The 25513-nt window shown below is 50.6% G+C and overlaps 1 protein-coding gene across 1 annotated transcript in view; it reads left to right on the plus strand.

Annotated features, from left to right (window-relative positions):
- AGRN (agrin) overlaps positions 1–25513 on the plus strand; it is a 377914-nt gene that overhangs the window by 102996 nt on the left and 249405 nt on the right. Inside the window, exon 3 of the mRNA XM_015411659.1 lies at positions 20475–20495. Within this exon, the coding sequence (XP_015267145.1) occupies positions 20475–20495 (21 nt within the window). The remainder of the gene's footprint in view (positions 1–20474; positions 20496–25513) is intronic.

The raw sequence follows: 25513 nt of genomic DNA on the forward strand, positions 1-25513 counted from the left end.
GGGGGGGGGAGCAGGTTGAGCTGCAAACCTCTGCGACATTTCAAGAAACAAAACAGGAATTGTTCTTTTATGCCCTGCAAGATTGTAGGTGAGGAACAGGATTGGCGGGGTGGGGGGTGCAGAACAAGTTTACACTGGACTAGAGAAATGACACTTGGACCCTGCAGAATCCTCCAGGTGAGAACCAAATCCAAATAATGCCTTTCACTGGACCAGATTTGCCCCAAAACACTGTGCATGCTTTCGAAACCCCCCAGGACTGTTCCTCAGGCGCAGTATTTACAAGATGTTAGAAAGGTAGGAGAGTGGAAAGTGGTCTCTGGGGGTCCCCATCGTGGTGCCCACAGAAACCATTTTTGGTGCCCTCCTAGTGTTTTTAGAAACTGGGCATGGCCAGGTGGGGATTTTGCCCAGAAAGGCTTCTCCGATTGGCTGCTGGAGATCTGATTGTCTGTGCAGGTTACTTTATTGATAGTTTGAAGTTATACATCAGTCGTATTCAGAAGACTCACGAAACGAATACTTTATCTGGAAATTTCATCAATCTATTGTTTTGGACCTTTGGTAATCTATTGTTTTGGACCTTTGTTTTGCACTTGATTGTTATATAGTACCTTACATTGAGTCATATTGTATTGTTATTGTCATATATTACACTATTTGGACGCTATTCATGAGTAATTGTTTACTTTAGCGTCTATACGCAGCTTTGTGTTTTTCTTATTTATCTATGGCTGTGGTTCTCTGTTTTTTGGGGGGGTTATTGCTTTGGCAACAGCTCCCACCACAGCTCAAGGATCTTGAGTATGCAAGAAAATATTATAAAAGGCGTCCTGTTAAACAGAGCTTCTGCCTGAAATGGTGAGGAGTTATTGTTAGAGTTATTCATGACCTCACTCCCTGAGATGTTGTGGGTGACTTTGCCTTTTGGGGCAGCCATTTTGTGGTTGCACCCACCCTCCTGTGTCAGAATTCCTGTGGTCCTCACAGGCTCAAAAGGCTGGGGGACCCCTGTCTTAGGCCATGGGGTTAAGGTCCCATCTCGCACGCCCTCCTCAGTGGGATGCCAACACACCTGTACCTGCCTAACACATCTTCCCTTCCCTCTCTCCTTCCGTGTGGCCAAGTACAGCCTTCTGTTTTTGTGGTCACTGGCTATTCTGACCAAACCATAAAGTGTGCTTCAAATCCAGGTCTTCCCCCGTCGAAATCCACTGTGCTGTCCGCTGCTCAACATTTCAGAAGTGAAACTTTGAAATGGGACATTTATTGAGATGCTTCCGGTTTGGCCCTGATACGAGAGTCCCCACCCGACCCGACCTCCCCGTTGCTCATGCGAAGTGAAAAAGTTTGGGTCATTGGAAGACCCAGGCAGAACGCACCTGTTCAGTCCGGGGGGTGTTGTTGTATGGTGCTTGGACGTGTCGGCGGTGGATCTTAGGCACTGCTGCATCTGGAAGGAATTAGAGCAGTAAGTAAAAACAGCTGGATTGCACTCAGAGCAAACACATCTTTGGAGGAGGGTGAGAGAACGGACTGCAGGGGGTGAGGGGAGTGGTTTCTGCCTTCCCATTGCCCTGCTTGTTGGGAAGTAAAGATTTCACCTTATTTCCTCACAGAACAAGGATCTGAATTAGGAAGGTCAGAAGGAGTGGCTGTCTTCAGGTGTTGGGCTATGACATTTTGTTGGTTCAGCAATTAACATAAGAACATAAGAGACGCCAATGTTGGATCAGGCCAAAGGCCCGTCCAGCCCAACACTCTGTATCACACAGTGGCCAGAAATACCAGGTGCCATCAGGAGGTCCACCAGTGGGGCCAGGACACTAGAAGCCCTCCCACTGTTGCCCCCCCCCCAAGCACCAAGAAGACAGAGCTAATAGCCACGGATGGACCTCTGCTCCATATGCTTATCTATATTCAGAGTGTTCAAGTTGTGTGTTTTCCCACCAGGGAACCCTGAGAAATGTGCCCACATGGTCCCTCTGTAACAGCTCACAATCGTAGGGTTGCCAGCTCTGGGTTGGGAAATTCCTGGAGATTCTGGAGGTGGTTCCGGGGGGGGGGGGTACGCCAGCAAGTCCACCCTCCAAAGCTGCCATTTTCTCCAAGGGAACTGATCTCTGTAGCCTGGAAATCAATTGTGATTCTGTGAGATCTCCAGCTACTCCCTGGAGGTTGGCAACTCTAGGGAATGAGGCTGCTGAGAGAGCCCTCCTAGGACGCAATGGAGAATCGGGTGGGGTTAGCAAAGGGGAACGTGGAGCAGAGATTGAACTGCAGGGGCCACAAGGGGGCTCTTGGGTCCCTCAGCCTTTTATCATGGCTCTGGTTGGGAAGGCTACTGGAGGCCTGATTTGGCTATAGCCAGCCTTCCTCATCTGCTGGGTCTACCTCATTTCTGGGCCAGGCTTCATCAAAATAAATAGCAAATCAGCAGTTGCCGAGCTCATTCGTCTATGTGTCATTTATGTCTACGAATAGTTCGCTGCATAATGACTTTTGGAAAAAAATTGTTCCAAATTTTCGGCTGCTTTCAGTGAGCAACTCGTAGAAGTGACCTCTTACCTTGCAGTGTTAGTCGCTCAAGGGAGAGTTTCCACGATACCCTAAGATGATTGATTGAGATCAAAAGTGCTTGGGGGAAATGCTGACCGGATAGAGCAAAGCAATTCAGCTGCTCGCAGACGGGGCTGTTATCATTTCTGGAGGGCACGGGCCTTCCTTTTTAACCGGAACCTTTCCCATTCTGAAAACCCCAGCTCCCATTCTTTAAATGCAAGCTGTGACGGATGCATTCAAACGACGCGTTTTCAGAAACTCTTAGGTGTAGTGGATCAAGATTCCAGATAGGGCGATGAACCTAGTGGGCTCTTCCTGTCTTTGACCACTGAGATGAACATAAGAACATAAGAGACGCCAATGTTGGATCAGGCCAACGGCCCATCCAGTCCAACACTCTGTATCACACAGTGGCCAGAAATACCAGGTGCCATTAGGAGGTCCACCAGTGGAGCCAGGACATTAGAAGCCCTCCCACTGTTGACCCCCCCCCCAAGCACCAAGAAGACTGAGCATCACTTGCCCCAGAGCCCCTATCTATACCTTGTGGCTAATAGCCACTGATGGACCTCTGCTCCATATGCTTATCTAATTCCCTCTTGAAGCCGTCCATGCTTGTAGCCGCCACCACTTCCTGTGGCAGTGAATTCCATGTGTTAATCACTCTTTGGGTGAAGAAGTACTTCCTTTTATCCGTTCCAACCCGACCGCTCAGCAGTTTCATGGAGTGCCCATGAGTTCTTGTATTGTGAGAAAGGGAGAAAAGTACCTCTTTCTCTACCTGCAGAGATCAAAAAATGGGGCAAAGGTCTCCAAGAAAGGTCTCCAAGATAGATGGACAGATATCAAAAATGGGGCAAAGGTCTCCAAGAAATTCTCCCGCAGGAACCAGTGTTCCCTCTAGGCTGTGCACGTAAGCTGTGCATGCACGTGAGCAGCCGCTCATTAACACCGGAAGCCCTGCTCAGCAGCAGTCTGGAGCCACACAGGGTCTAGTACTACCCGTTGCCTACTTTAAGATTACAGCAGTTACATTCCCCTCAGGATGTGAACTGTTCTGCTCAGTAAGGGGGGGGTATTACAGGTAACATTGGCAGGATCCCCAGTGGGGCAAAGCAAGCCCGACACTGCTCTTGTGCAGTTCTCATTAGTGTTGCGGGAAAATGGTTAGCGCACTGGACTAGCATCTGGGGGGCCAACGTTTGAATCCCCACTCTGTCACAGAAGCGTGCTGGGTGACCTTGGGCCAGTCACTCCCTCACAGCCTAAGCTACCCTGCAGGGTTGTTGTGAGGGCAAAATGGATGAGAGGAGAATGACGTAAGCCTCCTTGGGTCCCTATTGGGGAGGGAAGCGGGATATAAATAAAGTACATAAATTCATTTCAGTGGAGCCTACGCAGGATGGTGCCCCACAGTATTTGTGGGGGTAGGAGGAGGGACCAAATGACTCTTCTAACAGAGCTGGGTCAGTGGACACAACCCTCTTCCACCCCCCTCTCTGTCCATTTGCTCTCTCTGTATTGTAACTTCTAGCACTGCGTTCTGACTTATTCTCTCTCTTTATCCTGCATGCTCTTTGTCATTCCTCCACACTCGTATCTCTAAAAAATATTGCATATCTTCTCGGTAGAGTAGTGATTATCGTTTGCCTCTGTCGCCCGGCGGAATTTCAATCTTGCCTTTTGTCTTCCAAGCCATTGTAACTTCTAGCACTGTGTTCTGACTTATTCTCTCTCTTTATCCGTCACACTCTTTGTCATTCCTCCACACTCGTATCTTTAAGAAATCTTGCATATCGTCTCCGTAGAGTAGTGATTATCGTTTGCCTCTGTCGCCCGGCGGAATTTCAATCTTGCCTTTTGTCTTCCAAGCCTTTCTCTGGTGCCATCGAGGTAGATTTTTTTGTTTTTTTAAAAAAAGAAACTTTCAAGCATAGCCTCAGCTCAGTCTCTTGGCACCTTGCCCACAACCCATTTGCTTTATTAAACTGCGTCGCATTAGTAGATGAAGTCATTCCAGACCGGCTTGGCCTTCCTGCGGCTCTGTCAGCCAGTCTTGGAAACCTGTCTGGTCGGGAATCAATGGGACATGACTAATTTCACTGCAGTTTACATTCCCTTTGCCCTTGTTCCAAGGGAGAGGATCAGGCGTTGGGGTGCAGTGGGTCTTGAACGCGTGACCTGAGCAATGTTAGCCTATGCGCCACCAGCTCCAGACAGAGGAGAGACCTGAAAGGGAGACCAGTCACACCAACAAGGAAGCTTGAAATGTGTCAAATGGCACTCCTTGGTTGCGCTAGAAGCTTCGTGGTCAGGCCAGCTTGTTGGTCTCAATCACTAGTAAGATCACCTTTGCCTTCTCTGCAAATCTGATGAGAAGTAAAAGTTTAATAGTGAAGAACTTTGACAATGTTTCTCCGTTGCTCTGGGTTATGCTGCAGATAATGAGTGCCTTAGGGGGGGAAACCATTCTTTTCCCATTATACCTCCCACTGTTCTTGAAAACAAGCACTGGGCATCCAGAGGTATACTGCCTCTGAACAGGGAGTTTCCAGTCAGTTGTCATGGTTATTGATGGACTGTCCTGGGTCAGCACGCAGACCTAGGACTCCTGGGGGAAGGGGAGCCACACACGGTTGGCTCTGAGTCAGCAGAAGCCAGCAGACAGGCTGAGGAGCTGCAGGCTGACCAAGACTCACCACCAACCGCTGATCTGGAGCCACCGCCCAGCTCTGATGCAGCAGGTGAGTCTCAGTTGATTCAGACCAGTCCGCCAGGCTCACCTCCACCCTTCGAGCGCCGGAGACAGAAGCTGAGAATCGAGCTGCAAGCAAGGAGGCAGAGTGCACGTCTCCTGGCCCGTCTTGCCCAGCTGCTTGCTGATGACAGCCCGGAGTGGTTGCAGCAGGACTCCCAAGCAGCTGGCTGCTAACAAGGGCTTGTTAGGAAGTGCCTATAAAACCCACGGCTGGGAGACTGCAGGTGGTGGCAGCAACAAGTCATTCTGCTGGACTCTGCGACCACAGTGCCGTGACCCTGCTTTCTTTCTGTGAACTTGGACTGGCTTGGAACTTTGACTTTCTGACTCTCTGGCTTGGACCTCCTGACTGCACCCTCTGCTGCACCCCTTCTGGTAACGACCCTCTGGCTTGTGCACTTCTGGCTTGTGGACTTCTGGCGCTGACCTTTGGACTTTGTGTGAGCACCTCAATGTGTCTGGCTTGCCTGCCTGCACCTCTGCTACATGACATAGACTTATCCTCTATGGATTTGTATAGTCCCCACTTGTAGGCCCTGGAAGAAGGTGTTCTGTTGAACAGGTATGCAGTCTGTATGCCACAAACATATCAAGCTGCCTTGGTCCATCAAGGTCAATATTGTCTACTCAGACTGGCAGCCGCTCTCCAGTTTTTCGGGCAGAGGCCGTTCACCTCACCGATGACTACCCGATCCTTTTAGTGAGAGATGCTGAGGATTGAACCAGGGATCTTCTGCATGCCAAGCAGATGCTCTACCACTGAGCCACAGCCCCCTCCCCATGTGTGAATGTGTGCATGTTGAGTGATTCTCACCACTCAATGTGCACATGTTCATTTTATCTGTTGCCACATTCAGTCTGTTTAATGTTAGCAGCTTTGTGCACCGTTAACTCACGGGTCGCACAAGTGCACATGCATACAAAAAACATACAGCCGTGTGGACACGCTATCACCATCCTGGATTTATTCAGATTCTCCCGTGTGTATATCGTTTGGATGTGAACGTGCGCACTCCCAACTGCTTCAGTACATTTATCCGTGAATGCCCATGTGCCGTAACGTCAGCAGAGGACCTGAGATGGTGCTGTCTTGAGCGAAGGAAACGGAGTTAAAGGAAGCGGCTGCTTGCCCTCCGTGGGACTCCAGAATGATTATTCTGCTAAGGAGAAGAGGGTATGAATTTTAATGCAATCTTGAAAGACTTTAACATTGCATGAAAACTTCAATTATTCAAGATTTTTGGAACACAAGCTTCGTGGCGCAAAAGAGAGCGAGAGCGAGCGAGTATTTGAGACCTTCTTATTTAAAGGGGTTGAAGGATGCGTGTTTGGGAGATGAATAGAATTTTGTTTTGTTCTGCTCGAGTTAAACAAGGATGACTTTTCCAAAAGACGTTTGTAGCGTTTCTCTCTGTGGCCTGCAGCAATGACACTGTGAGGGGGGAAGGGAGGAGATCAAACTGGTTGGGAATTTAAGGCGGGGGGGAGTTAAAGGTGCATGATTGGTGGGTGGGAAATGATTTAAGAAGAACGTGGCAGCATGGAAGCGTAACCGGATTTCAGCAGATACACATGGATGCCAGCAACTGCCTTCTACCGAATCAGTCTTGTCTACTCAGACTGGCAGCCGCTCTACAGGGGTTTCCAGCAAAGTCTTTCACATCACCTACTGCTTGGTCTTTCTAACTGGAGCTGCTGGGGATTGAACTTGGGACTTTCTGCGTGCCAGTGGATGCTGTACCCCAAGCTACAAATGAACACACATAAAGCCGCCTTGTATTGAACCAGACCCTCGGTCCATCAAAGTCAGTTTGGTGTCGTGGTGAAGTGTGCGGACTCTAATCTGGGAGAACGGGGTTTGATTCCCCACTCCTCCACTTGCACCTGCTGGAGTGACCTTGGGTCAGTCACAAGCTCTGGCACAGCTGTTCCTGAAAGAGCAGTTTGTGTCAGAGTTCTCTCAGCCCCACCCACCTCACAGGGTGTCTATTGTGGGGAGGGGAAGGGAAAGGAGTTTGTAAGCCGCTCTGAGACTCCAAGTGAAGGGCGGGGGATAAATCCAATCTCATCTCATGTCATCAAAGTCAGTCTTGTCTAATCAGACTGGCAGCCGCTCTCCAGGGTCTCAGGCTGAGGTCTTTCACATCTGTTACGTGACAGTTTGCACTGGAGATGCCAGGGATTGAACCTGGGACTTCCTGCATGCCAAGCAGAGGCTCTGCCACTTAGCCACAGCCCACCCCAATATATGTGTGTACAGCTGGAAAATTCTGCAAGTTAAATCTTGTCAGCATGATGGCTGGGCCAGCTTGGAATGTTGGTATATCAGACCAAGGTTTCTGCATCCCGGGCATGGCAGCTGTTCAGCTTTTATTTCAATAACGCAAGTTTCTAGTCCTCTGGAGAGCAGCTTGAAAATGTCTGGGCAGTCTTTATTGAAGGACCAAAAGCCAGAAAGAGGGGCAGAAGGAAACAAAGTCCTGCTAGTCATCAGGAGGAGGGTGCAAGGGTCTAGATCCGATCTACCAATTCCAACTTCCCTGGAAATGCATCGCCACTTGTTTTATGATGTGTGCCACCTTGGCACTGTTGAAGAATGCAAGAAGTACTCTGCTGGGTCAGACCACAGGACTGCTTTGTCTGGCTTGCTGCTTCTAGCGGTAGCCAACCAGATGCTTCCAGGTAGCCTGCAAGCAGAGAGCAATTCCCTCCCCTTCTGTTGCTCTTCAGCGAGGGTTGCTAGGTGCCCCCTGGCCACTGCTGGGGAAGGGGGGCGGTAGGGTTGCCGGCTCCAGGTTGGGAAACTCCTGGAGATCTGGGGATGGAGCCTGGGGAGGACAGGGACCTCGGTGGGGTACGATGCCCTACAGTCCACCCTCCAAAGCATCCATTTTCTCCAGGGGAACTGATCTCTGGAGATGAGCTGTAATTCCAAGGGATTCCCTGGTCCAAGGCAGAGGTGGCATTCAACAGCAGCTATTCAGGGAGTTCAGTTTTGCCATAGTAGCTGATGGGTCTGGCAATGGTTATGGATCTGTCCAGTCCCCTTTTAACGCTGTCTAACTTGGTGGCCATCTGGATATCTTGTGGCAGTGAGTTCCGGAATGTTAACCATGCACCATACTGTATTCAGTTTCATCAGTTCTGAATCTACCGCAAATTAATTTTGTCCAGTGATTTAGCTGGATTACGGGAGGAGGAGAAAAGGTTCTCTTTCTTTACTTCGACCACGCCGTGCGTATTTTTCTAAGCTTTTGTGATGTCATTCATTCCCCCCACCAGGGTGTCTGTTGTGAGGAGGGGAAGGGGAAGGAGTTTGTAAGCTGCTCTGAGACTCCGAGTGAAGGGTGGGGTATAAATCCAATCTCCTCCTCCTCCTCCTCCTTTGCAATAAAATGTAGCTTTTTAGCTTTTCCTCTTAGGACAGGTACTCCAACCCTGTGATTATTTTGTATCCTACTGTACAAAATAATTAAAAAAAACAGCCCCGCCCCTACCAGGCACATAGGTGTGGCCACGGCAGGCAAGCCACGAAAGGTGATTTGGTGCCTGGAATCCATTTTCCTTGTCACTGCTTCTGACCAGCTCTTAGACAGAGCAGACAGAGGTGCAGGGGGTGGTGGTGGTGTACTTCCAGGGTGCAGGGGGGTGGGGGGTGTTCTAAAATTCCCTACTGAGACCTGATAAAAAGGTAAAGGTAAAGGTTCCCTTGCTCGAAAGCCAGCCGAGTCTGTCTCTAGGGTTGCGGTGCTCATCTCCGTTTCAAAGCCGAAGAGCCAGTGCTGTCCGAAGACGTTTCCATGGTCATGTGGCCGGCATGACTAAACACCAAGGTGCACGAAACGCTGTTACCTTCCCACCAAAGTGGTACCTATTTATCTGCTTGCAATTTCTTGCTTTCGAACTGCTAGGTTGGCAGGAGCTGGAACTAGAGACGGGAGCTCACTCCGTCTTGCGGCACTCAGGTCTCGAACGGCTGAATTACTGACCTTCCACAGCCTGCAGACGGGATAACATAGTATAAACCTGCCTCTTGGAGGACCAGAGACCATTTCCATGTTCCAAGCTGGTTTTTCGAACTCGCCTCTTCAGCCCAGCTGTGCGCGTCTCTGCTTGCGGGGCTCCCGCCAGGTTGCTGTGCAGCGGCTCTCTTTTTGTGAAGCCACCCCCCAGCCTGGAGCAACTCTGCCGGACAAACGCGTCTTTTATTCCCCGCCGCAGAGAGTTGCCAGCCCTGGCTCTCTTCCCGGCGAGCGGAGCTGCCTTAGAACATAAGAGTCGATTGTCTCTGTGCTGGGGGCTTTGTCATCGGAGCCCCCTTGGAAGGGAGGGGACCCTTGGCACAGAATGGGGAGGGGGGGGAGAAGCCGGCAATGAGAAAGGGACGGGAGGCATAAAAGCGGCGAGGGGAGTCTCTTAATTGCATTAGTTTCACCCAAAATAAAGCCGCCCCTCTGCTGTGTCTTTCCTCGCTGATTCACTCCTTCCCCCGGGAAGGCTTGGAGCGCCTCTTGAGAAGAGTGGAGTGTTTGAACAAAGAGACGTGGCTGCGCTTTGGCAGAGGAAAGGGGTTCCATCTTGGGAATCCTGGTTGTTTCTGAGTACGGATGTGGCCAGATGTGACTTAAGTCTCCTGCAGGACTTTCGTGTAAGAACATCAGAAGAGCCCTGCTGGGTCAGACCCGTGGTCCATCGAATCCAGCCTCCTGTCTCATGCAGAGGCCACACTTCTGGTAACATGGGGGTGCGGCCTAATGTGGTAATGTGCTGTGCTGTCAGGGGTGTGGACTGTGGACTAATATGCTAATGAGTTCCTGCTGTTGGGTGTGGCCTATTATGCTAATGAGTTCCTGCTGGGCTTTTATCTACAAAAAGAGCCCTGGGCCTGTCTATCTGTGAATGCTCCCTCTAAGCTGTGGAGTTTTGTGAGCAAACCTTTGTGAGCTGCTGACATTAAAGTGGTGAGCGAGCCATTTGGCTGCTGCATCGGTTAGTTTGCTCTGGAGCCATCCCTTCCTGAGCTGAGACAAAAATCTGTGAGCCGGAGGCTAAAAAACTGAGCTAGCTCACACTAACTCAGCGTAGAGGGAACCCTGGAAGAGCCCTGACCTAGATAGGCCAGGCTTGCCCTGTCTGGGAAGCTAAGCAGGGTCTGCCCTGGTCAGCATGTGGATAGGAGACCACCAAGGAAGCCCAGGGTTGCTACGCAGAGGCAGGCAAGGGCAAACCACCTGTCTACATCTCCTGCCTTGAAAGCCGACAAGATCACCATAAGTCATCTGCAACTTTACAGCACTTTCTACCATCACCGCCCCTGAAGATGTAGGCATACTGGCTGGCAAAGAGAACGAGGGGGCAGAGGTTAATGTTGTACTTAGCCAGACTTCCTGTGAACACGACGACTGGCACTACCCAACATTTCAAGGGTTAACTTAGACCCGGCTGCTGTCTGCATGGGTATAGGAGGCGATGCCAGGTGTACCATCTTTCCTTTGCTGCTGCCACTAGGGGGTTAGCCTCACTTTGCCCCGCATACTGAGCAAAATGGCCCGGTATGCCAATGTTCGACCTACCTGCTGGGGGATTGCTTCACCAGGATTTAGGAAGTTAATTGCACATCTGAAGCTTTCAGATGTTGGATTTCGCCAGTTCGGACATTACAGCACTGCAGGGATGCCCACTAATATTGGAGGCAGGGCAGCTGCGCCAGGTGGGCGGGGAGGAAAGGTACCTTCCCTCCCATTGTCATCCATACCTGCCTGAAGAATTGCCAAGCCTGGTGTTCTTCAGGTTTTGTCACTTCTTCTGGATCTCCAGGCGTTAAATCTTGAATTGGCCACCTCTTCTGGATCTCCAGGCGTTAAATCTTGACCACACGTGCACGGAAATGCATGCGTGTGGCTTTCCAGTGTCCGCTTTAAAACACTTTTCATGAGGGCATTCTATAGGAGATCCTACTGTTTCGTTTCTGTTCAAATCTGTGAGAAGCACCTCTGCCTGCCAGCGATCTTCTGGGTGGCTTCTTTGCCGCTGCGATTTCTTTTTGTGTGGTTTTTAAAATTTTAAGCCACCTGGCCAACTGGATAGCGGAGAGAAGAGCAGAGTGTAAATATTTTAAGAAGGAGGAGGAGAAAAAGGAAGGCGAGGGAGCCGTGCAGTTCATTGCTTGCTCTCTTTCACACTGTGGTGGGTGTCTGCTGCGAATTGTTAGCATATTTGTGGGAGAATTTAGGCCTGTTGACCTGAGCCTTGATTGAGTCTGCAAAGCAGCGTGCGGGGAGCAGTCATCCAGTACGGAGCATTTATCGAGCACTTTTCGTATACACAGTGCTTAATGCGATAGGATTAGGGCAGTAGAACCAACCAGAAGTCTAAAAACAGAACCAAAGCAAAGCAAAAGTACTAACATGACACATTAAATGATGCAGAACTTCATTGTAAGATCCTAGTTTCGGCAAGCTATACATAGCCGTATAGACCACAGCCCATAATAATTTTCCCAGGCAACTTTGTGAATCATTTAGTACAGTACAAGTCAATTGCCTGCATAGAAAAGCCCTCTTGAATAATTCGATTTTGCATAGTTTGTGGAAGTCAGTTTTGCAGTTTGTGGAATATTTTGCATGCAGTTAGAAGAAGAAGAAGAGATTGGATTTATACCCCGCCCTTCACTACCCAAAGGTGTCTCAGAGCGGCTTACAAACTCCTTTCCCTTCCCCTCCCCACAACAGACACCCTGTGAGGTAGGTGGGGCTGAAGGAGCTTGAGAGAAACTGCTCTTTTTCAAGAATAGCTCTTATCAGAACTATGGCTTGCCCAAGGTCATCCAGCCAGGTGCACGTGGAGGAGTAGGGAATCAAACCCGGTTCTCCCAGATTAGAGTCTGCGCACTTAACCACTACACCAAACTGGCTCTCTCCATAGTTACCCATAGTTTGTGGAATATTTTGCATGCTGTTCTCCATAGTTTGTGGAATATTTTGCATTCTGTTCGGCATAGTTTCTGGAAAGTGTGTGGAAGTCTTCCTGACCTCTTCAGGCAGGCTGTTTCATAAAGTGGGGGCCACACCAAGGAAGACACTCCATTGTTTATTGAATGTCCCATCCGTCAATTGTATTGATTCACTGTTGTGAAATCCTCCTTGAGTCCATGTGAGAAAGGCGGGCTAAAGTAATGTAAATACAATAATATAAATTATCTGGATGTACAACAGCCCTGTAAAGTAGGCCGGCATTATTATACGATCAACAACAATACCATCAACAACAACAATATCACTAACATAGATATATTGACTGAATAGCCTGCGTGCCACTGACAAGACCCAGACCATGCGCTTAACTGACTGTTGGATTCTCGCCATTTTACAGCGTCACTGCTAGCACTGTATGTACTGTTTTTAGACTTAACTTATTGTAATTTTATTTAAGAAATTGTTTTATTTACTGTCATTTGTTGTGAGCCGCCCTGAGCCTGCTGACGGGAAACAAGTTAAATAAATAAATAAAATGCTCCTGTTGCAGATGGGAGACTGAGTCTCACTGGATTGCGTAAGGCTGCCTAGTGAGTCTGTGGCCAAGGCAAGACTGAAACAAGGAACCTTTTGGGTCCCAGTTCCTTCTCTCGGCATATCCCCCAAAGCTCCCCACTCGCGCCCCGAAGCACGGGGGAGGGTAGGTGGTGAATAAGGGACGGCCCCGTGGCGACTGCTCAGAGGGGAAACCTCAAATCCTTGCAAAGCAATTACGCCTAACGAGACATTTCCTACACGTCTGGTTTCAATTCTGGCGGCCTTCCTTCGGAGGTGGCTCTATTTACAGCAAGGGGGGCGGGAGACAGAGCGAGAGCGAGAACCCGCTCTCTGCTGCGCCAGTGGTTTCTGCCCGGCCTTTCCGTGTTCTTGCAGGAAACACGGTGGGTTTCTCATTAGCACCAGCGCACCTGAACTTTCCAAAGCCAAAGAAGTTCATGACAGCTTGTTCCGTTTTTCCAAATCACATCTTCCTCTGGAGGGGAGGTTTGATTTATGCACCGGCTCATTATCGAATGTTGACAGTGTGCCAGCAGATTGAGAGGTGCATGTGTGTGTGTGTGTATGAACAAGTGTCGTGTGTCTAATTGGTATGTAATTTTATCAGAAGGAGTGTAATTTGGGGTGCCCTTGTTGACATAAAGGGGGGGGGAGATGTGTGTTTCAAAATCTGATTGGCTTCGAAATGAGGGAAGATTGGGAGAAGGTCGCTTTGCATGGAACTCCTAGCCCTGCATTATAGGCGCTCCTGGTACCTGAGAGGGCCTTGTTTTATTTTCTGGATGCAAATGGGAAGGTTTGCTTTCTCGTTGTGGAAGGTTGACAGCTGGCTGCTTTCTCTCAGAGGGGAAGCGCGTCTTTGCCTGGCTACGGCACTGGTTCTTTTTGAGAATCAAACCTGGAGGGGCCCTTGAAGTTGGGGCTTCCGATTCTAGGGTGGGAAATTCCGGGCAAATCTGGGAGGGCGGGGCTTGGGAAGGGGCCTCAGGACGGTCTAGTGCCACAGACTCCACCCTCTAAAGCAGCCATTTTCTCCAGGGGAACTGATCTCCTTCCCCTTCGTCAGATACGAATAGGAATGGAGAGTCCCGAGTCCTTCTATCCCAGTCTGAATCTGACGAAGGGAGCGTTGACTCTCAAAAGCTCATTCCCCGAAAATCTTGCTGGTCTCTTAAGGTGCTAGATTCGAATCTCGCTTACCCAGCATTGCCTCGCATTGGGGCTTGGTTCAGTTGTCTTTAGTGTTATTCTGTAATATGTTGATCGTTCGTAATGAACTTCACTAGAAGCCAAAGTCATATTCTGCAACCTTGTGGGGTGCCCTGTTTGGGTGGAAAGGTGGCAGAGACGTGCTTTAAATAATTAAATAAAATGAATAATATCTTTCTCCCTCCAGTGTTGCCACAACTGAGAGGCAGATACAGCCCCAATTCTTTTTTTGGGGGGGGCTGTGTCTGTGATGGGGGAGGAAGGAAGCGGCAGTGGAGAGCAGTGCTCCCTCTAAGCTGCGGAGTCCTGTGAGCAAAAATTCTACTCTGTGAGCTGCTGGCATTAAAGCTGTGAGCGAGCGATTTGGCTGCTGCATAAATGAGTTTGCTCTGGAGCCATCCCTTCCTGAGCTGAGACAAAAGGTGTGAGCCGGAGGCTAAGAAACGGTGAGCTAGCTCACGCTAACTAAGCTTAGAGGGAACACCGATGGAGAAGCCCTCTGTCATTCTCTGGCCAAGTATCTCCAAAGCCCTGCAGTTGACCCTGACCTAGGGAGGCCAGCCTCCAGGTGGGGCCTGGGGATCCCCTGGAATTCCAGCTCCTCTCCAGACTTCAGAGACCAGTTCCCCTGGGGGGGAAATGGATGCTTTGGAGGGTGGCCTCTGTGGCATTGTACCCCACTGAGGTCCCTGGCCTCCCCAGGCTCCATCCCCAAATATCTAGGAGTTTCCCAACCTGGATCTGGCAACCCTACCAGCCCCCCGCTGCTGGCCAGGGGATACTGGGCCCCCCTAGGCCCAGAGCAGGGGCAGAGGGCCTCGATCCTCTCCTGCAGCCTCCCCCTAGGGATGCCAGCCTCCAGGTGGTAGCCCCGTGTTGGTGTGAGCTACCAGCCTTGTCCCTAGCTCAGCGTCCACCCAGCGGTTCGAAAGCTTCGGCGAGTAGATAAAATGGGTACCACTCCTTAGAGAGGGTGGGCACACCAAAAAAAACCCCGGTCGGGGAGGTGTTAGCCGGCGACCGGAATGCTCAGCTCGCAAGATTGAAAGTCTCAGAAAAAATCTCTTAGACTCCGAGAAGCCTGTAATGGGCTGTTCCGAGCTCTGCAGGATTGAGTGATTAATAAATTGAAAGATTATATTATTATTATTATAATTTTACCCCACTGAGGTCCCTGTCCTCCCCAGGCTCCACCCCCAATTTTCAAGGAGTTTTCCAGCTTGGATCTGTAATCCTGCCCCTCCCCGGTGGCCGGGGGGGGGAGCCCTGGAAACCCTACCCTGACCTCAGGTTTTTCTGCTCCCCTCTTAGGCTCATGAGCCTCCCTGGAAAGGCAGAAAAGCCAGGGTGGATGGGGGAGGGAGTGGTGAATGAAACGAGCCAGGGAGGGTGGCTCCAGATGTGTCATTGGCCTAGCAGCCAGACCACCACCCCTGCCCTGCCGCGGCGTCCAGAAATGTCCCCCCATTCATTTGCAATGGGGAGGACCAGTCCTCGTGCTAATCCGGTGACCCTCCCGACGGCCATTCTGGACCCTGCCAACATTGAGAAGCGAGAATCCCCCCCCGGCGCGGGATCGTGAAACGACAGCTCTGTTTCGCTCTCAAAGAATCTTTTCATTTGTCCACCCCAGTCCCCCAAAATAACTCTCCTGGTCTGGGATATTTTAAGCTGTCCTAATCCACAGCACAGGAAACGTGACGGGTTGCCAGCGGCATTGCCTCATCGCCTTGGCAAGCGGCCTCCTCCTCCGGGCCGTGATGGCTGCTCAGAGCGGGTTCGTATCCTGCCCCGCAACAGTCCACGACTCTTCCAAAACCACAACCCCAGTTTATTGTCTTGGCAGTGTGTGGTGTTGTTGTCCCCTTAGAGGACGCAGCCCCCTCTCCCCCCAATTCCTGTTCCTTCTGTTCCAGCTCACGCCATGCCAGTGCCTCAGATGCCGGGGAATACCATCCCTCCCTGCCCCCTTCGGATTCCCCTCCTGATCCATCCTCGATCGGATGTACGTGCCGTCCCCGGCTGGTCTTTCAGGGGCCGGCCTGAGAAACAAGCTCTATGCATGTGCACCTGCTCTGGATTCTTGCTTTTAACCTGCTGCTTGTAGAGGGCGGGGAGAGAAGAAAATACATTCCCGGCGGGCCTGAAATGGACCTTTGCCAAAGGCCTGGGAGAGGCACTGTCCGTCCGAGTTGACCAGGGGTCCCCAACATTTTCTGAGACCAAGTTTGGTGTCGTGGTTAAGAGCGGCAGACTCTACTCTGGAGAACCGGGTTTGATTCCCCATTCCTCCTCCACATGAAGCCAGCTGGGTGACCTTGGGTCAGTCACAGTTCTCTCAGAGCTCTCTCTGCCCCACCTACCTCACAGGGTATCTGTTGTGGGGAGAGGAAGGGAAGGTGATTGTAAGCTGCTCTGAGACTCCTTTGGGTAGTGAAGGGCGGGGTATAAAAACCAACTCCTCCGCCTCCTCCAAGCCATTTTGGAAATCCGACATTGCATGGTGGGGAAACCCAAGGACAGCCACAAAATGGCTGCTGCAGGATGCGGAGCCAGCCACAAAATGGTGGCCGCAGCTTACTTGCAGCCACACATGGAAGATCCTTGTGTTGTGGTGGCAGCTGCCGCCAAAGGAACGGTTTTAAAAATCTGCACAGCCCATCAAAGCTCCAGCGGCCAATCAGGAGACTTGCTGGGCAGAAGCCCCACCTGGCCCTGCTTACTTTCCAAAAACTTAGATTGCAGGAGTTGCATTTTTTTAAAAAAATTAAATTTAGATTTTTATTCTGTATATTTTCTCTGTTTCCCCCCCCCCCTCTTTCTCATATTATGTTTATACTGTATGCTGGTCTTAAGACCGTCATAATAAACTAAACTAAACTACTTTCTAAAAACATTTGGTGGGCACCGTGGACTCACGGGCACCGGGTTGGGGACTCCTGGAGTAGATGATAACAAGTTCAACGGTTCAGTGGTCTGACTTGGTATAAAGGTTGTTCTTATGGGTATGGCCAGGGCTATTTTGGGGCAGGAACGCACAGGAACGGAGTTCCGGCTGGCTCCCGAGTTGGCCACGCCCAGCAGGAACTCATTAGCATAACAGGCCACACCCAACAGCAGAAACTCAATGATAACAAGCTCAACGGTTCAGTGGTCTGACTCGGTATAAAGGTTGTTCTTATGGGTATGGCCAGGGCTATTTTGTTATGCTAATGAGTTCCTGCTGGGCTTTTTCTACAAAAAGAGCCCTGGATGGCCTGTAGTGGTAGAGCAGATGCTTCAAGTGTGGAAGGTCCCATTTGCCTGCTTGTTTGTTTCTTTAGTAACATGTCGTAATTGGTGACTTTCCAGTTGAGAGTCGGTGTGGTGTAGTGCTGAGAGTGTTGCACGGCTTTTTCTACAAAAAGAGCCCTGGGTATGGCCTGTAGTGGTAGAGCATATGCTTCAAGTGTAGAAGGTCCCAGGTTCTGTCCCCAGCCTTTTCAGTTAAAACACATTTGCCTGCTTGTTTGTTTCTTTAGTGACATGTCGTAATTGGTGACTTTCCAGCTGAGAGCCGGTGTGGTGTAGTGCTGAGAGTGTTGCACTCGGACCCCTGAGACCTGGGGTTTGAATCCACACTCTGCTCTGAAGCTCACGGGGGCAGTCAATCCTCGACCTAACCTGCCTAACCGTGTTGTGAGATCAAGATGGATAGCCCTGTTAGTCTGTCCGTAGCAGTAGAAAAGAGTAAGAGTCCAATGGGCACCTTTGTTGTTGTTCAGTCGCACAGTCGAGTCCGACTCTTTGCGACCCCATGGACCAGCTCCCGCCAGGCCCTCCTGTCTTCCGCCGTCCTCTGAAGTTGGCTCAATTTCATGTTCGTGCAGCATCGGACTTTCCTTTCACCATCAGACACATCCACAACTGAGCGTCCTTTCGGCTTTGGCCCAGCCGCTTCGCTCTTTCTGGGGTTACTTGTACTTGCCCTCTGCTCTTCCTCAGTAGCATATTGGACACCTTCCGACCTGAGGGGCTCATCTTCCGGCGTCATATCTTTTAGCCTTTTGTTACTGTCCACGGGGTTTTCTTGGCAAAGATACTGGAGTGGGTTGCCATTACCTACTCCAGGGGATCACTCTTGGTCTGAGTTCTCTGCTGTGGCCTGTCTGTCTTGGGTGGCCCTCCACGGCATAGCCCACAGCTTCATCGAACCGCGCAAGCCCCCTCGCCACGACAAGGCAGTGATCCATGAGTGGGCACCTTAAAGACTAACAAATTTGTGGCAGGGGATGAGCTTTCGTGAGTCACCGCTCCATTCTTCAGATATGTGAAGAATATTCTTCAGATGTTCTTGAGATATCTGAAGAAGTGAGTAGTGACTCATTAAAGTCACTGAGAGCCAGTTTGGTGTAGTGGTTAAGTGTGCGGACTCTAATCTGGGAGAACTGGGTTTGATTCCCCACTCCTCCACTTACACCTGCTGATGTGACCTTGGGTCAGTCACAAGCTCTGGCACAGCTGTCCTTGAAAAAGAGCAGTTTGTGTTAGAGTTCTCTCAGCCCCACCCACCTCACAGGGTGTCTGTTGTGGGGAGGGGAAGGGAAAGGAGTTTGTAAGATGCTCTGAGACTCCAAGTGAAGGGCGGGGTTTACAGGATGGGTATAGATGGTTATAGATTAAATATAGATAGTTGCCCTCCCCCCCACACCACATACATCCCCTTTTTATTATTTATTTCATGTAAATATTTTAAAAGTCCGTGACCGGAAGGAACTAGACAACACGGGATGACATAATCTTATGATCTGGTCACACATTTAAAATCAATATACCTTCCAGTGGAGATAGATCAAGATGGGGAGCCGTGTTAAGTCTGTCTGTAGCAGCAGAAGAGTCCAGTTGCATCTAAAAGACTAACAACACTGGTGGCAGGGAAAGCTCATGAAAGCTCCTACCCTGCCACGAATGTTGTTACTCTTTAAGGTGCCCGTGGACTCGTGTTCTTTTCTAGCAGTGTTGTGGTGAGGCTAACGCGGTGAACTCTGTACACCATCGGGAAGTCGTTGGAGGAGGGTGGGAGTTAAAAGGTGACAAATGTAAACTTTTAAAGAACATGACCGTCTTTCCTGAACATTTCTGGCTTTAAAAAATTTGCCAATTATACCCCCAAGGCCGATCCATAATGTGCATCTTGTTCTCCCTGGTGCTGGTGGATTTTTTCAAGTTCACCTGATCCTCAAGTGATCCTAAAAGAAGATCTCCTGTAAGCGACAGTGACTGGGAGCGCGGTGGGAGGCTTGTGGTTGGGGAAGGTGTTTGCAGCGCCTGGGCGAGAGCTTCTGAATGGGTCATTTCTGATCTCCTGAGCCACTAAAGGACCCGAAGACGCTGGGGCGGGACCTTGTTTTGAAGGGCATCTGTGTTGGCCTGTGGGAGAAGAGTCCAGCAGCACCTTAAGAGACCGACGAGAGTTCCAGGGGAGAAGCTTTCGGGAGTCCAATCCACCTTTGTCAGAAAGCTATCCGATGAATGGAGTGTTGACTCTTGAAAGCTTTATACCCTGTAAACCTTCTTGGAATTTAAGGTGCCTCTGGACTCGAACCTTGCTTTGGACAGGGCTTAGAAGCTTTCCTGGAGTCCACAGGTAGGGAAGCAGCAGGTAGAGAAAGAAGGACTTTTCCCCCTTTCTCACAATACCAGAACTCGTGGGCACGCAATTAGACTGCTGAGCAGTCGGGTTAGAACGGATAAAAGGAAGCCCTTCTTCACCCAAAGATTGATCAACACCTGGAATTCACTGCCACAGGAGGTGGCGGCGGCTACAAGCATGGACGGCTTCAAGAGGGAATTAAATAGGCATATGGAGCAGAGGTCCATCAGTGGCTGTTAGCCACAAGGTATAGACAGGAACTCTCAGGCTGGGGCAAGGGATGCTCTGTATTCTTGGCGCTTTGTTGGGGGGCAACAGTGGGAGGGCTTCTAGTGTTCTGGCCCCACTGGTGGGCCTCCTGATGGCACCTGGGTTTTGGCCGCTGTGGGACACAGAGTGTTGGATTGGATGGGCCATTGGCCTGATCCAACATTGGCTTCTCTTGTGTTCTCTTATGTTCACGAGAAAACCCCTGAAATTGTGTCCTTCACCTAGGGATGGAAGCTAGCTACAGCCCTGATGTGCTGTGAACTCACAAGGCTGAGCAACCTCCGTGTTCAGGGGCAGTGTACCTCTGAATTACCAATGGGGGGGGCTATTGCTGCTGCCTTTCTGCTTGTGGGTTTCTCAGAACCACCTACCTTGCTTTTGGTGCTGGCCTGGCCCAGAGGGGCTTTTCTTGTGTGCTTATGCCTCTCTCTTTCTCTGCGGCTGTTCTAACCTCTGGTTTTCTCCTTTTTTCTCTCTTCCTCCCTTGCTTCACTTCCCTTGCTTTCCAAAGAACATAGGAAACTCCTTGCCGGTAAGTGGTGGTCTCGTCCACAGATCTTTCCGTTCCTTCCTTCTTTGTCTGGTTGCTTGCCCTTTGCTTGTCTAGTCCCCTCTCCCCTTAACAAAATCTGCGTAATGCATTTTATTGCAGCCAACCAAAATGCCACAAAAGCATGCTTTTCACACACACCAAATGATACGCTTTCAATGCACTCTGCAGCCAGATGTTATGGTGTGAAATGGCAAAACCCCCTTGCAAACAGTTGCTGAAGTGGACTGAAACTGCATTATTTTGCATGTGTGAAAGTGTCCCCCCCCCAACAGTAAAGTGAATGCAAAAGAGTCCAGGATCTGACCTGGGGCTTCCTTTGGCTCCTGCAGGCTCAAAAAGGTTGGGGACTCCTGAGTTCCCTCTAAGCTGAGTTTTTTAGCTTCCAGCTTACAATTTTTTGTCTTAGCTCAGGGAGGAGGGCTCCAGAGCAATGTTCCCTCTAAGCTGTGGAGTCTTGTGTTCAAAAATTCTACTTTGTGAGCAACTGGCATTAAAGCTGTGAGCCAGCGATTTGGCTACTGCATGAATTAGTTTGATCTGGAGCCGTCCTTCCCGAGCTAAGACAAAAATCTGTGAGCTGGAGGCTAAAAAACTGTGAGCTGGCTCACACTAACTCAGCTTAGAGGGAACACTGCTCCAGAGCAAACTAATTTATGCAGCAGCTGAATCGCTGGCTCACAGCTTTAATGCCAGTTGCTCACAAAGTAGGATTTTTGCTCCCAAGACTCCACAGCTTAGAGGGAGCGTTGACCCCGAGCTAGAGAAACTGAAGCTAGAGAATTGTCGACCCGCGTGTTTCTGCATAGAGCGGAAGGCTAGGACCGGCCGACCGTTTCCCACCCTGTTTCTAAGTTTTCTTCCTCCCGACCTCCTTGAAGTCGTGGAGCCCTTTGCTGCTGCCGACATTGGAATGAGGAAGTCCCTGCCGCTGGCACAAGCCTGCAGGGAGCCGGCGCAGAGGGCAAGGGGAGGGGACGCCCGCCAACCAGCCGAGCCTGGCCTGGACTGCTGCCTGTTCCTGTTGGGAACCCTAACTCTGGGAATCCCAGGATGCCAAGGGAGGAAGGGCGGGCGGGCCTGAGCCGAGAGGGGATCCACCGGCGGCCCCTTTGTTCGGCCACCGCGGCTATGGCAGGCACGCGGGGCGAGACTGTGGAATCTGCCCGCGTCTGCCAAGTTATGTCTTGCCCCTCCAGGAAGCATGTTGCACGCCTGTGCCTTTCTCCGGAGGCTCCTTTTTCTAGGGGAAAGGACGAGCGTGCTGAGAGTGGGGCCGGTTGGCATAGGCAGGGTTGCCCTCTGGTGACTGCGGGGCGGAAGATCCTCCCCGCAGGAAGGGAAATCCACACGGATCAAGGCGGGAAGGCGGTCCTTCAGTGGGGCTTGATTCGCATGTTGCAGGGGACTCCCAGTTTGCAATAGCTGCCCTTTAAGACCCAAAGTACGGCTCCAGCTTCCAGAAGACTCCATGTCGTTTGCATCTACAGGAAGCTGTCTTATACGGAACCAGATCACTGGTCCACCAAGGCCAGTCTCGTCCACTGAGGGGGTCTCTGGCAGTGCTCCCTCTAAACTGAGTTAGTATGAGCTCGCTCCCAGTTTTTCAGCCTCCGGCTCACAGATTTTTGCCTTCGCTCAGGAAGGAGGGCTTCAGAGCAAACTAATTTATGCAGCAGCCGAATCGCTCGCTCACAACTTTAATGCCAGCAGCTCACGAAGTAGAATTTCTGCTCACAGGACTCCACAGCTTAGAGGGAGCATTGCTTTCCAGGGCCACAAGCAAAGGTCTTTCCCATCACCCACTGCCTGGTCCTTTAACTGGTGATGCCGGGGATTGAACCTGGGACCTTCTGCATGCTGAGCGGATACTCTGCCACTGAGCTACGGCCCCACCCCCAGTTCGCTCTCAGTTTCATGTGTTGACCTCTGTCTGTCCGTCAGTCAATCATTCTGGTTTGGACTAGCACCTGGGAGGGGCGTGGAGATTGCAAGTCAGTGGTTCATCAGTTCAGGCCTGGTGCTGATCCTTAGGGGAACTTCCTTTGGCCTGATTTGGCCCGATGACTGAATTAAGCGACAGATTGGACCCTCCTGATGCAGGGGGAATTCCAGTATGTTGTATCGCTGTTCGCCCCCACACCAATTTACTTTCTCTCCGATGGGGACCCAAAGCGGCTTGTGTCATTCTCTTCTCCTCTGTTTCATCCTCACAACAACCCTGTGAGGTAGGTTAGGCTAGGAGCATGTGACCGGCCCCAGGTCTCCATGTTTAAAATAACTGAAAAATTGGACAAATCGGAGCATCTGCTCTTTACATCGTCACAACAACCCTGTGAGGTAGATCAGGCGGAATATGTGTGTGACTGGCCCAAGGTCACCCAAGTACTTCCGTGGCAGGATGGGGATTCAAATCCAGCTCTCCCAGACCCCAGTCCGGCACTCAAGCCAGTGCACCACAGCACCAGCCGTCTCCCCCACCTCCCCCCGCAACAGTTGTTTTGGGTCTTCCCGTCATGCTGGGCCTCATATTTGAGTGTTACGCCAGAAAGGAAATGAAGACTGGTAGAAGACTGAAGGCTCTCGCCTTTAAGAATACTAGCTGCTAAATGTGGGTTGCTGTGTTTTGTGTAATTCTATGTAGGTTTTTGTAGCACCAGATTTTACTATAAGTGTAACAGTGTTTTATTGTACTCAATTTTTTAACTTGTTGTTAGCCGCCCTGAGCCATCGGGTAGGGCGGCAAAGAAATCTCAAAAATAAATAAATAAAATAAATAAAAAGAAGAAGAGGAGGAGGAGATTGGATTTATACCCTGCCCTTCACCACCCAAAGGAGCGGCTTACAATCTCTTCTCCCTTCCCCTCCCCACAACAGACACCCTGTGAGGTAGGTGGGGCTGAGAGAGCTCTGACAGAAACTGCTCTTTTTCGAGAACAGCTCTTGTCAGGACTACGGCTTGCCCAAGGTCATCCAGCCAGGTGTAAGTGGAGGAGTGGGGAATCAAACCCGGTTCTCCCAGATTAGAGTCCGCGCACTTAACCACTACACCAAACTGGCTCTTCTGCAATTACAATAAAAATGTACCAAGGTAAACCCAAATTCCTGACCTTGCGCGGTTCTTTAATCCATAGATATTGCTGCAAAGAGAAGCCGGTGTGCTTACAATTCCGTCCCCGGGGAAGAGGGCTACTTTCTGTGGCAGCCGGCCCCTCTCCTCATTTGGTGCCCTGGAAATCCTGCTTTTACCCGTCTCTTGGGATTCACCGGGTGTCTGCTGCCCCATGACTAGAAACCCGACTGGCAGCTTTGAGAAGTAGAAGTTTGTTTCTTGTCCCCTCTTGTCCCCTCGAGAGGAAAGCAGAGGTTAGGAGATCTGATTCCACTCCGTGTCCAAATCCGGCTGGCTTGTCCAGTTGCTCCGGCAAAAGGAACTCTCTCCTCTTGGCACGGTTGACGTTGGCATTGGGTCTCCGCCTGAGCTGTGCCGTGCTGAGGGGGGAGGAGAAGGCAGGGTTGCCAGCTCCAGGTTGGGAAATACCTGGAGATTTGGGGGTGGAGCCTGGAGAAGGGGTTTGGAGAGGGGAGGGACCTCGGCATGGCACAGTGCCATAGAGTTCAACTTCCAGAGCAGCCATTTTCTCCAGGAGAGCTGGAGATCAGTTGTAAAAGCGGGAGATCCCCAGCCCCCCCCCAAGTTGGTACCCCTAGGAGAAAGACTGCCCTGCCCTGGAGTGTTTCAGTGGTGCCAGCCAGTTGGAAGAGAAGAGGGTCAAGGTTTTGGACGTTTCTGAGCCGGCTGGCCTCGGCCTTTGATTTCCAGGACTCGGATTCTAGCCATGTGACTTGCCCAGAAGTTAGCAGGCTGACGTCTTCGGGCCTGTGCCTACCCTTCTGTGTCATCAAGCACCTCCATCTCTCCTCTTCTCAGTGGGGAATAATCATTGTTTGGATGGGAAAGGATGGTTCTCCACCGCTGGTCTTCCAACACCTGCCTCCTTTGGGGAAGAGAAGGCTGCAACCTGCACAGGGGAATGTAATGGAATCCAATAGCACCCCCTGCTGGCTAAAGCGCAGAATGCTACTCTTTCTTTTCTGTCTGTCACCAGGCAAATTAATTTACCTGTCACCAGGTAAATGGAAAGTCTTCCCCACAGGAGGCATGAAATTCCAACCCCGGTTGTCTGTTTATTTGTTTAGAAGATTTATGTGCTGCCTTTCTGTCATATCAATGGTGCACAGATAAGAAAAGAAAAACATTACAAAATTGTAGATTCAGGCAGGTCACCATGTTGGTGTCTGAAGCAGGAGAACCAAGCCCGAGTCCAGCGGCACCTTTAAGGCTAACAAAGTTTTATTGAAGGAATGAGCTTTTGTGTGCATGCACACGTCCTCGGATATGCTGAAGTGGAAGTTGCCAGTCCACACATATAGGTAGAGGGTGAACAGCAAATTTGCATACAGCATACTAAAGGTGTTTAACAGATGCAAAGACCAAACTGGAATACCAAGCTTCTCCTGACCCGCTCAGGCCTTATTTGAGGTGATCCGATCTCCCTGTTCCTTCCCGGGAGCCCTGGGAGAAATGAGAGCCAGTCTGGTGTCGTGGTTAAGTGCGCGGACTCTGATCTGGGAGAACCGGATTTGATTCCCCACTCCTCCACTCACAGCTGCTGGGTGACCTTGGGCAAGCCATCGTTCTGTCAGACCTGTTCTCTCAAGAGCAGTCCTCGAAAGAGCTTTCTCAGCCCCACCTACCTCACAGGGTGTCTGTTGTGGGGAGGGGAAGGGAAAGGAATTTTGTAAGCCGCTCTGAGACTCTGAGTGAAGGGCAGGGTATAAATTCAATCTCCTCTTCTTCTTCTAAGTCCCCTCCTCGATAATGTACCGAGCCTGGGTTTTGACTCTGCACCCAGAGTAGACCACTTCAGTAAAAGCGACAAGTTTTATTAAAAGAGAACAGTTCAGGCTTATAAGCATGCAAAGTAAGTTGGTGCTCT

Source organism: Gekko japonicus, unplaced genomic scaffold (assembly GCF_001447785.1).
Source record: "Gekko japonicus isolate JY-2015 unplaced genomic scaffold, Gekko_japonicus_V1.1 scaffold76, whole genome shotgun sequence".
In the NCBI taxonomy this organism is placed as follows: Eukaryota; Metazoa; Chordata; class Lepidosauria; order Squamata; family Gekkonidae; genus Gekko; species Gekko japonicus.